At 37.4% G+C, this 13,042-nt stretch overlaps 2 protein-coding genes across 4 annotated transcripts in view; both read left to right on the top strand.

Moving 5' to 3' along the window:
• The window catches only part of slc26a5 (solute carrier family 26 member 5), a 153,497-nt gene that overhangs the window by 2,489 nt on the left and 137,966 nt on the right, over nt 1-13,042 (top strand). For 2 of the 3 annotated variants that reach the window (XM_039761007.1, XM_039761010.1), the window contains exon 2: nt 11,773-11,860. The exons of the other annotated variant lie outside the window; for it this stretch is intronic. The gene's annotated coding sequence lies outside the window, so the exon portion shown is untranslated. The remainder of the gene's footprint in view (nt 1-11,772; nt 11,861-13,042) is intronic. 3 annotated transcript variants of the gene reach the window in all.
• LOC120533904 (zinc finger BED domain-containing protein 4-like) lies at nt 8,339-10,718 on the top strand. The gene is made up of 2 exons (XM_039761013.1): nt 8,339-9,699; nt 9,914-10,718. The coding sequence occupies exons 1-2, from the start codon at nt 8,848-8,850 to the stop codon at nt 10,361-10,363; spliced, it is 1,302 nt and encodes a 433-aa protein (XP_039616947.1). The 5' UTR covers nt 8,339-8,847; the 3' UTR covers nt 10,364-10,718.

The raw sequence follows: 13,042 nt of genomic DNA on the forward strand, positions 1-13,042 counted from the left end.
GAGGTTGTGGGTTCAAATCCCGCTATAGACACTGTGTGACCTTGAGCAAGTCACTTCACCTGACAGTACTCGGTCAACTGCGGAAAAAAAAAGAAATGTAACCAATTGTATCTCAGATGTTGTAAGCCACCTTGAGTAAATGTGTCAGCCTTATAATAATAATAAAGATTAAAGAGAGGATAGGCAATGCTGATCCATAGAAAACAAGCTCCAAAAATATTTTTTTAGTTTACATTTACTTAACATTAACATCCTCCAGGTAATTTGCTGAAAAAAGTAGAACTGAACTTAAGGATATATAAACTTTATTACATTTTAATATATAATCTAAATTTTACATATGATATGAATCAAGGGACATTATGCTCCGGTTTTGTAATGTTAAGTTGAGAGGATTTCTGGAATACTCTTCAGTTTTGGTCACCATGCTACGAACAGGTTAAACAATTGTACAAACTGTTTACAAAAGTGGAAACAGGTATATTCCAGAACTAAGTCATGTCATTGTCGGACAGATTTTCAGTTTAAAGAAGAAATGACAATGATTCTTAAATTCTAATCCAGTTTTAGTAATTTCAATAATAACTTCACATAGAATAGATGAATTAAGAGATCATGCTTTCAAGATGGAACCAAAAATTGCTTTGGAAATCAGTTGAAGTAGAATGTTATGGCCAATGTAAAAGTGTCTTGAAATATTGTAAGGAAAATGACCAATAAATAAAAAAAAAAAAGGTTTAAAATGACAAGGTAAATCATGGTCTCAATGCACAGTCAGAAACTCAGAAAAATGTTAATGACGAGACCAAAAGCTGCAACGCATCATGTAGTAAAACAATCGGAGAATGATTTTAAAGCCAATAGAAAATTAGCCCTAGCTTGGGTATTTATTTTTATAATTACACTAGAAATGTGTTTCTTTCACATTTTTTTAAAATGCACAAGGTCAAAAAGAGAAAATCGCTTTAATTGTGACTTCAACTGTCAAAATTCACAACTTGAAAAAACAGGAGAACTGGACAATTGAAGTTTATAGTAATATCTCTGTGAACAGTGTATAGCTTGGTAGTCCTTATATTGGGCAGTGCCAAGTCCCTCGACTGTTGCATCAGTGAGCCCAGCCTCTTTCGGCTTAACTTTTTATGCAAGAAAAGGAAAAGAAGATGCATATATATAATTGATGCAGTAATAACATAATATTTAAAATAAACAATATAAGACAGAAGTCAAAAATATGTTTACTAGCAAAATAATATTTTAAAAGAAAATAGAGAAGGCACCTGAGCCATAGAGCCCATTGTGTTAAACTCTTGGAACTAAATGTACAGATGCTACAAATAGCGTAAGTGCATCTCAAGTTCTTCTTGTGTCTGTTTTTGTAGTTAAATTTATGGTATTCTTAAGTATGCCTTTCTGGAAATTATGTTTTACTTCAGACCACTCAGTAAACTTCACAAAGATAACAGCCAGGCATGAGATTCAAACCCAAAGTTTCAGACGTTTCTGAGTGGTCTGTCTCTTTCATATTGTATTTGGTATTGTACCACACTTGTCCAAATTCTTTTTTTACAATTAAACACAGTTATTGTTAATACAAGTGTTACACTGTGTTGCTACACCTTATCTTTCCATCTGCTGGAGTGAATTTAAAAATAGTTTCAGTATTTGAATACCATTTAACTGATCATAGAAACTGTACACAAACATGTCTGCTACATTAGTGTGTTTAAATTGTGTCCTAAAAGCACATACATTGGATTTTAAATATATAGAGAAGAGACAGTTTAAAAGTATGTCTATCTTCTTTTCACGAGAGAGCTACTTAAAAAATCTAGATTGGGGTTTTTCTATAATTTGTTGTTACTCTCAGTGCACAGCTGAGTATTTACCCCACTGTTTCTGAGTGTGGAATCATAGCTCTATAGCAGCTGATCAGAAAGAGGATTATCGGGATTCAGCATTTAGCACATGCTGCCTCAACAATGCACACGGTCTATTTGAACCTCTTCAATACAGTATGGCAAACGCTTCAGAGCCTTTCATGTTGGGACTTCGCGGTTTAGAAACGGTTTCATCCCAAGAGCTCTAAGCACACTCCATCAAGTTTTCCTGGTAGAACTGTTTGTACTTATAAGTACAATCACTTCACTGTAAACTTGCACTACAGTTATAATATTGCACAACCTGAGTCATTTTATAAAACATGTATTTACATATGATGACGACTGACTTCTAAGTCGATTCAGATTTCCAAGCAGTATCTTCTTGGAGCTCTTGATATCATTTTTAAGATGAAATGCAGTAAAGTATGTTTATTATATTATACAGATAAATTTTAAATTTCATTTAAATTATGTATATTGTTAACAATTAAATGTGAGGACACGGTGGACAGCAGTAGCAATGAGCTGGCGCCCCATTCAGGGATTGTTCCTGTCTCGCTCTGTATGCTTGCTGAGATTGGTGTGACCCTGGATGGATAGATGGGGGGAACATGTACTATTAAGATATTTCAATGTTCCATATAAGTTTTGAATAATTGGCATTCTAAGCTTACATATGGCTTGGCATCTATTTCAAGTAACTAAATCGCCACACAATCAACTTTGAAGAAAGAAAAGGAAGGACGGGAATAGGAGGTTAGTACGTTTGAGGGAGATGTATTGCAGTAGTACTTGCAGTACTGCTGCAATACATTATTTAATGGAAGGTTGATTGCAGCGCAGCAAACATCTTGTGGGAGGCAGGAACAATCTCTGGAGAGGGCACTTGCTCATCGCTAATACTGCACCACTGTGTCACCATGTTTAATACATGCTTTCATTCCTATTATTATGAAAATGATATTGAGTATACATCTTAATATTTAAATTGTTCACAGAGCTGTAATATCATAAGATGTAATGTATTTTGTGTCCTGTCGGAGGAAGAGAAATCTCATTTAAGAAGCATGTAGTGATTCACACACAAAGTACATAGAAGAATACATAAAATACAAAGCATTTAACGTGCCACTTTATCTACAATGGGATCAGAGAACCTAGTAAATGAAACGATTTTAAGATAAAGTTTATGATGTTCTACTTTAATGACAAAATAAACTACGAGATTAAAGTTAACATTTCAACATTTTTTCCACTGTGTCCCTATTCTGTTTTTCATTTCTCTTTACTCTAATACTCTTCCATATGACGCTCAGACAGTGGGCTACGACTCGCCTTTTCACTGCAACTTTGATATCTGGCCACTTTTTATTTATTTTGGGCACTTTATGACTTTCTGAACTTGAACTTTCAAATTTCTCTGCCACTGTGCTACTCTATCAACTTCCTTTTGTTGTTTATATCTTTGCTTAAACCAATAAATCGTACATTTTTCCTTGCCTCTACTTGGTATTCGGTGAAATTCTTTTTTTCCCCGTGCTTTTGCCATTGTCTTTTCACAAAACACAAGGGGCAATTTATATTGATTTGCACATTTTAAAGGGTCGTAATTCTGGGAGTATGGGTGGGGCAGCAGGCATGTGCATTACTTTTTACACTGACCAGGATTTATGTAGTGGAAGTTGGCATACGCACAGATTTATGCATGTGGATTTTTTGTGTGTACACACATTTCCACTTTTGACCATACACCATGTTTTAGTGTAAATTCTACGCACAACATTATGCATGAGGCCCCAGGTCAGGCATCAAAATAATTCATAAACCGGCAAACGCTCTGTGGATAGTCCTTTTTTAATGCCAAAAGCAAAAAAATTTGAAGCATAGACACGGAAAGCAGTATACAGTATACTGTACCATGCCCAGCTGTATATGTGGAACAAACATCAGACACACTTGCAACATGCATACAAGAACATTGCAATGCTGTCACAAGGAAGACGCATGGTTTCTGATATATGCATGTACCAATTCAACCAGACACACATTTAACTAGGACACAGTGCAAGTAAGATTCAGGGCTAATACTAAAAATACCAGAGAGCTGGCTGAATCATGGCTATCAAACAAAAATTCTATTAGCAGACACTTGGAAATGAACCAAGGATATACAGGCTTAAAAAAAAGAATATCCAAATAATAAAAAAGACTTTATTACCAACACCATCCCCATATTTGCTATATATAGCCTTTGATTCTTGTATGTCTAATCATTTTTCCTCTGATGATGACACCTGGGAGGTTGTCAAAAGCTTAGGAATAAATACTATTTTAAGATACATGTCTAATTTTCTCTCCCTTTGTGAATTTCTACAAAAATGCAAATCGTATCACAGACCTTCACTTCTATATACAGTGGAACCTTGGGTCACGAACGTCTCTCAACACGTACAAATCGGGTTATGACCAAAAAGTTTGCCAAACTTTTGCATCTGTTCACGACCACACACTTTTTTTATTTTGTTTGTACGTGCCGATGATTTCAGTCTCTCCCTGTGCATTCTCTGTGAACTGTTTGTGCTCTATTTCATTTCCCTTCCAGTTCATACGCACCGGTGATTTATGCACGTGTTCAGTCTCTCCCTGTACAGTACATTGTTCTCGGTCAGACATGCATCGCGCAGAGGGACTTTATGGTATAGCGGGTCCACAGCTCACGTCAAGAGGCCAGTTTTAAATAAATAATCGCCACGCTTGCAGCTTAGCGAAGGGGCGTGTTGGTTGATTGCTACAGCTGCCACGTCCTCTTCATAAATAAAAGCACGAGGCGGCTAAAGGGAGGAAAAAGAAAAGAAAGACAGAGGTTGCGGAGTGAGGAAGTAAGCAGGAAGCAGAGTGGAAAGAACTGGTGCGAGCGAGCGAACACGCGCATGCTCGCAGGCAGGCAGCTGGACAGTGAGCCCAAGCAGGGGTGTTTGACACTCGGTTCAAAAGGCTATGCGTGAACTCTTGCAAGGTTAGTTTTCTTGGTTGTTTATGGTTAGTTTTTGTATAAATTCCGGATTTTTCAAATGTTCATATTTTTTCCCTGTGCTTAAAACTCATTTTAAAAAAAAAGTCTTTACAGCAAGCAGTTTGTAAGGCTGTAGCATGAACTCTTGCAATGTTAGTTTTTCTCTGTTCAAGGTTTTCTCAGTGTTATTCAATGTTTTTTACATTTAGTTTACTATTACACTGTGCATTATATGGTATAATTAACTATTTTTGTGCTTTAAAATATTTAAAAAAAATTTTACATACAAGACAGAGTTTGAATGTTTTTCTTATTATCTCTGTGGATTTCTCAAGGTATACTAGTTACCGCTTGCATGACAAACATCTACAGATTGAGTTGACTGCTGACTCTCATTTAGGTCATTGTAAATGAGTGTGGTTCATCACAGTACCTTTCAAAGGATGGATATACAGTCAGTAGCTGGTTTCTACCATTTACCCAATACCGCCAAGAATAAGATCCTGCTGTGCACAACGATGTAATGGATTAATCAAATAAAACAAATGGGTAGATCAATGGATTAAAGAAAGTAAATTAATCTTTATGCAAAAAAGACAGTATTATTACATTACTATGCATGGGTTTTTAACACATTTAACTTAATCAGATATTAACTTTTTGTTTGTAATACATCCTGCCTAAGTCATCTTTTCTTCAAGTAAATTATGCTTAAAATTCTGGATCTGTTCAAGCTTGTTTCTTGCTTTAAAGTGTTCACCCATGTTTGTGACTCACCCTTATTACACTGCCTGTTCATGTTTGGAAATGTTTAAATCGGAATTGTATAGGAAAGTATTAAAACAAAATATTTTACATGCTTTTTTGGCTTTGTAAAACACTTTATTATTGGTCTTACTATGGAAGCTGTTGTATATAAAAAAACTGATTGATTTTAATGCTGGTAAAGCATACACAATGTGTCAAATTTGTAATTAATTCAGTTTGTAAAGAATAATACTTTGAAGGGGTGCAGTGGCATTCTGCAATAATTAAATGAAAGACACAACACACACAGTATCCAAAGGCATAGCTGATATCTGGCCACTACTTTATTTACCATGTTAAAAACACACACATATTAACACGACATTCTAAAGGAACTTTACTAATAAAAGTTTGGTAATATACTGTTTAATATGTAACAACCTTTTACCTGTCCACCTTTTTTTTTTTTCTTTCAATCTGGCAATGCTAGTCAACTGAGCTAGTGATTATATAAAAGTGAATTAGTTGTCCATGTTATATTCCAGGATATACTCTTCTAGTCAGTAAATTTTAATCAACTCCAATCTAAACCAAACAATCATTGTCCTGGCCATGAGTCAAAACCATGGCTTTTGGTTTTTAAAGCAGATAATTTCTAAATTATTAATCCAACTTTATTTTGTTTTTTTGGTTTGTGATAAGTACAGATGTATGGAAGCAAATTCAACTGAATGTGCATCCTTGTAGTAGTATGGATTATTACTGCACCACTATCGCAGCTCACTGAAATAGTATTGAAAATATTTATGAAATTAAAAATAAAAGTTCATTTAGACAAGTATAATAATAACTATGGTATTTAGTAATATCCATTCATTCGTTCTTTCATTCATTATCTGATCTTTCATATTTCACTAAAAGAGCAGAACCTACCTTGGGAGGACAGTATGTAAGGCTTGACTACTCCTACTGAGTGAATTTATATAATCGATGTAGAAGAGAAAAAATAGAAAAGGATTGAAAATCTGGTACTGAATGAGTAATATCTTCTTAGAAATTCTTTAGATAAATATTAAGAAGGTAAAATAGAATTCATGCCTGTCTTTATAAGAGGAAGATAGAAAGAAAAAAACAAAGTCAGCCGAAGTTAGTTGTTATTCATTATCCTGTGTCTGCATGTACAGTACATGCTGCAGACACCAGAGGACACTCCAGCTCCCTAAACAACCAACACAAACAGGCTAGAGTGTTTTATTGTGGGAAACGCTTCTTGGGCAAGTGTTTCCCACTAAAACATGCCACAAGTAAAATTAAGCATAGCACAACTCTTTGTCTTTTCCTCTGTCTTACACTGCCTCCACCACTCCTCCTTGCAAACTTCATCCACCTTCCACCTGAGTGTGTCTTGTCCATCTGAGGCGGGTAGCTCCTTTTATTTTCCACCTGAGAGTACTTCCAGTGTTCTGTACACGTGGTCTGAAAGCACTTCCTGTTGAGACAGAAACCCCATGAAGCAGGGCTCCCCGGTTCCTGCAGCACCCCCTGGTGACCCACGGAGCCCAACATGGCTTAGTTGAAGAACTCCATGTCCCATGCTGCCCTGTGGGAATCTGAGGCACCACTAGAACCCCGGGGTGCTGCCATCTAGCACTCCAGGGGAGATGATGCCCTGTGCACAATTTCTTCCCAGTCCTTTCATTTTGAGGGTGTCCTGGCCGGGTGAGGATATGGGTTGTTTCTCACAATGTATATCTTCATCTTCTGTAATCTTTGTGTTTTGTGTAAATTGTATTAATCATTACAGCAGTTATTTGTTAAAAATGGTCGATCACTACATACTAACCACAAAACAGGAAGTGTTTATATGTACTGTACTTTGAAATTAATTTCACCCCCCACATAATCTGGATCTCCCTATCTGGTAGAAAGAATGACACTTTCAGAAATCGCATCCTTTTCTTTGTGTTTTTAAGAGGCTGAGAAAAGTCAATCTCTTACTCCAGATTCTCAGCGACTTCTCAAGATGCATAATGGAGGACATGTTTACTAGCTGCATCTCAGTCTGCCACTGGCAGGCCACAGTGACTAGCAGCAGGTGGTTAATACAGCGGAGTTCTTTAGGGCCTGATTCTCAAGAAGGCACTCTATATTCCTGCTTTGGGCATGTTTTTTGTTTGTAGGTGGCATTTATACATTTCTTACTGTAAGAGCCACTTTCCTAGTTCTATAAAATGTATGAATATTTATTAGATGATAATGCATGAATTATGGGAGGTTCCTAAAACCCCCGTGAAAAGAATTAAGTTGGTATTTTCCTGTCATCTCTTAACAGCTTTGAGTAAACAATGTTCTCCAGTTAGTGTCTTGCCTTGTGTAAGGTACAGAGGCATACAGTTTTTTAACCGTGTTCTTGTTTGTGCTCGCGTTCGTGCTTATGCACGTGACCGTGCCTAGGCGCATGTCTATGTGCTAGGAGTGTGATGAGATCTCGTGGTACGAGATCTCGCGAGATCAGATTTGTCTGGCGAGATGCGTCTGGTCTCGCGAGAACGTGATGATATCCTTGCGTTATTGGCATGATGAAGTGTGAGGAAGAAGTAAGGATAGAAGATGCGCCCGCGACATTTAAATCATTGGTGTGGCAACATTTTGGATTCCTTGTGGAAATAAGAAATGGCAAAAAAATGACAGACAAGACAAAGACAATTTGCAAACACTGTAAGAAATTAATACCGTACACCTCTGCTAACACAAGCACTATGCAAAAGCATTTAGAAAATAACCACAGCTTGTTACTAAAAGCTGCGCCTGTGAAGAAAATGGAAAGCAATTCAGTTCGCATAAAAGGGCAAACAACCATAACAAATGCCTTTGCAGCTAAACTTCCACCATCCAATGCAAGAGCCACGGCAATAACAAGAGACATCGGCGTTTTCATTGCAGCCGATATGAGACCATTTTCTGTGGTGGAAAATCTGGGATTTCGGCGACTCATCCACACACTGGAACCAAAGTATGCCATCCCGTCACGCGCACATTTTACTCGCACAGTGGTCCAGACCCTGTACAAAGAGTGCAAGGTAAACGTTGTACAGGCTCTGAAAGAGGCAGAAACAATCGCCATAACTACTGACGGTTGGACTTCTAGGTGTACACAGAGCTACAATTACAATTACAGCCCACATTATCAACAGTAATTGGGAAATGGTACATTTTGTACTGCAGACGCACCCACTTTTTGAATCACACACAGGGGCAAACATCGCTGAAGTTTTATTAGAAGCTGTCCCACAGTGGGGTCTTAAAAAGCCAAACCATTGCATCGCTATTGTAACAGACAATGCGCGTAATATGGATGTGGCTGTGTGCGAGGCAGGATTTGAGCCGCACATCAAATGCTTCGCACGCACAATAAATCTCGCTACACAGGCTGGCCTCGTTGTTGCGCGTGTCGCTCGTTTGCTCGGGCGGGTGAGACGTGTAACTGCTTTTTTTCACCGGAGTTCGACAGCTGCCGCGGTACTGACGTCTAAGCAGAAGCTGCTACAACTGCCACCGCAAAAATTAATAATGGACGTCACCACGCGATGGAATTCATCATTGGATATGCTGGTTCGTTACCTGGAGCAGCAGGCTGCTATAGCAGCAGCGCTCACCAGCCCAGAAATAAGACAAAATGCCCGAAACATTGACACACTGGATACCTGCGACATTGTCAATGCCGAATTTCTTGTGAAGCTGCTGAATCCTTTAAAGACAGCTACCACTGTCTTGTGTGAAGAGAAGAGGCCCACAGTGTCTCTCATCGTGCCACTGAAGAACATGATAGAACAAAACATGGCACTAAATGACAGTGATTCCCCCACTGTGGCCGACACAAAGAGAGCAATTCTCAGCAATATTTCAGGCAGATACAATGGGGATATATACAACTGCCTGCTGGAGAGCACTGCGCTGGACCCAAGATTCCAGTCTCTACCGCAGCTAGACTGCAATCAGCGTGAGGCAGTCTTTCAGAGGATACAGAAAAGGGTGGAAAAGTTGCAGCAAAACCAGGTATCATTGACTTGATTTTTTTTTCCCTAGAAGATTTATGTTTCCAGTACTAAATTTTAATTGATTTAATAGGTTCATGCTGTATTTGTGTGTGTGTGTGTGTGTGTGTGTTGTAAACATGAGAGCATCAGAGTGAGTGTATTTGTGTTAAAAGAGAGAGGGGGACTGCTTTGCTGCTTGCTAATGTTAAAGCCAGTGTTTCTGCTGCTTGAAGCCCACAGATGAGAAGAGTATGGAGCGCAAGGAAGAGGCATCAGTTCATTGTTCCACACATGGGGGCGAGGGGGCTCTTGAAGCTGAAGGCAGAGCTGAGTCAGAAGAGGAACCTGCTTCCAAGAAGACAGCACTTGAGGATCTGCTAGGGGACTCTTTCTCGAAGACGGAACAGCCCAGCAAAGGAATTGAGAGGGAAACTGAACTTTACAGAAGAGAGGCATCTATCCCACTTAGTTGCTGCCCTCTGACATGGTGGAGAGAAAACAGCTCCAAATATCCTTTGCTGTCTCCACTTGTCAAAGAATATCTTTCCATTCCTGCGACCTCTGTTCCAAGTGAGCGTGTCTTTTCAACTGCAGGAGACATAGTCACTGCCCAGAGGTCACAATTGCTGCCAGAAAATGTAGACATGCTTATATTCTTAAAAAAGAACATGACCATATCTTAGGCTGTTCTGTATAGGTCATTACCTCATTACCTAGGTCTTAGTTCTTTTTCCATGCTTAAAAAAATTTTGTTCATTGTTTTGCACTCTGAGTTTCAAGACAGCACTACTTTGATAGTTACACTAATTATGGTTAATTGCACATAAAGGGATATTTGTGTTGTTTATTATTTATTTTTATTTATACTATTTAATTTTATTGTGCAATTAATTGCCTATCAGTTTGTGGCAAAATATTTTGCAGTGTTTACATGTTATTACTGCATATCATTCATCAAAATAGAAGTTTTATTTCAAAAAGTTGATTTCAAAATGGACATGCATTTTTTGCATTTTGTGTTTTTCAGTTAAATAAAAGGCTATTTTTGCTATATATTTAAACATTAAGGATTTCTTTAAAAAAAGTCTCTAAAAGTCTCGTCTCGTTCTCGTGAACCCAGTCTCGTGTCTCGTCTCGTCTCGTGGGAAAAGCGTCTTGTCACACCCCTACTATGTGCCAACGGCCTACGTGCCTTTTGAGTGTGAAGAAACTTAAAATAAAAGATTTAAGTGTTGAGCCGTATGTTTAAAGCATACAGAAGAAGAAATAAATAACCTTTAAGTATAGAAATAACCAAAGCTTCTTAAGAAAAGCTAAGTTTGTAGAAGATGCATTTTTTCTTTTTTTTTGCCTTTATTCTATGTATGTAACTATTTTTCTTTTTATTCTTGTATGGATTATTTGCTTCTAACTTTCACTAAATATTTTTAAAACGAACTTTTGAACTGAGAGATTTCTTTGACACGCGTCTTACCCGTGCCTGACTTCGCCTTATACATCGGCGGCTACACTTACTAATTAGACCCTTGTATTTTATTGATATTAATATTGTGTAGTGTATTTTTTGTAATCTTTCTGCTTATTATAAGAAGTAGAAATGTATACAGAATTCAGCACCATTTAAAAACATTAGTATAATGTGAATATGGGGTTTAACTTTTGAGAATAAATCCGTACATTGAGAATTGCAATTCTAGTGGCCATTAGAACTGAGCTGCTACCACCAAGGTGGCTCATTATGTGGAGAGCTGTGGTAAATTTTACTCACAAAGCAGTATTAAGACCACACTTTTTATTAAACAAATATATCACAAATTCCATCTTTTATGTTATTGTAATATGTTTAAAATTTTACACAAAATACTTTTGTTCTAGCCAACTAAATTACTTCAATGCACTCCTATCATGACTAGCAAGGAAATATATAAATCATCTGTGTTGTGTTTGGATTGCAGCAGCAAGATCCTTAATCAAAAAGAGAAAATCTGAGTACATTTCATTGACTTTAACATCATTCCTTTGTCCAAATGTGTCTTTAGTACTCCTAATTGCATTGAAGGTTCTGAACAATTTACACTTTCCTATTTTCCAGAATGCCTGTCCCTACATTTCCCTAACTGCAGAATCAGATCTTTGATCACTGGCTTTCTCAATGTTCTGAGAGAGATGAAGGAAAACTGGTGAGGCAGCCTTTGGTTTTCAAGTATTTTACCATTAAACATCTGTCAGGTCGTCTTTCTATAAGTTTAAAAAAAAAAAAGCCAACAAAACACTTTTTCAATTTGGTATTTTCATAATTCATTTGTAGTGCATCTATTGTAAAATATAAAGATTAATGCTCCGTAATGATGTATTTTAAACTTTGTATTTGTTCACAATGGATGGATGGCATGGTTTTTTTCATATAATACCCCTGTTAGACAGTCCTAATTATTCATATTTTATTTTTTTCAGTTAATTACTACTTTTCTCTTTGTTTTCTCTTTCCATCCAGTCCCCAGTTGTGGAGCTTTTTGCCACTGCCACCTAAACATAGTACTTCACAGCTGCCTTTGATGGGATCATCAACTGGCTGTCCATGAGCCAAATTCAAACCACATGCTAGTTTTCATCAATAATAATAATAATATTAATAATAATAATACATTTTATTTATATAGCACCTTTTCCATTCATTGGCCCCAATTTAGGCCCAGCGCCACTGGGAGTAAAAGAGGGACATCACTAATGCAACTGAATTATGCTGGCCTGCATTTTTGGATGAAAAGATTTTTTAACACTTAAATTGATTTAACTAGTGCCACTTTTATTCAGTGCCCATTAAGTATTTATCTGTCCAGTTCTCAACAGCCCTGTTTTATATTTCAGTGCAGCAAGAAGTGATAAAAACTGCTGTTTTTGTGGTTTTGGAACAGCCTTTTGAGGTAGTTTCTCTTAATTGCTAACTGTTGACTTTATTTTCATTTTATTTCTGTATTGTTTAAGAGTCCCCATAGACTATGATGTTTGCTGATGACATTGTGATCTGTGGGAAGAGTAGGGAGCAGGTTGAGGAGACTCTGGAGAGGTGGAGATATGCTCTAGAGAGGAGAGCAATGTAAATGAAAGGGAGGTCATTGGAATTGTAGAGTTGGTGAAAGTGGATGAGTTTAAGTACTTGGAATCAACAGTACAGAGTAACCGGGTTTGTGGAAGAGAGGTGAAAAAGAGTGCAGGGATAGTAGAGAAGAGTGTCTGGAGTAATTTATGACTCGTGGGTATCAGCAAGAGTGAAAGGGAAGGTTTACAGGATGGTAGTGAGACCAGCTGTGTTACAGTCATATGAAAAAGGTTGGGAACCCCTCTCAGCCTGCATAATAATT

Source organism: Polypterus senegalus, chromosome 8 (assembly GCF_016835505.1).
Source record: "Polypterus senegalus isolate Bchr_013 chromosome 8, ASM1683550v1, whole genome shotgun sequence".
NCBI lineage: Eukaryota > Metazoa > Chordata > Cladistia > Polypteriformes > Polypteridae > Polypterus > Polypterus senegalus.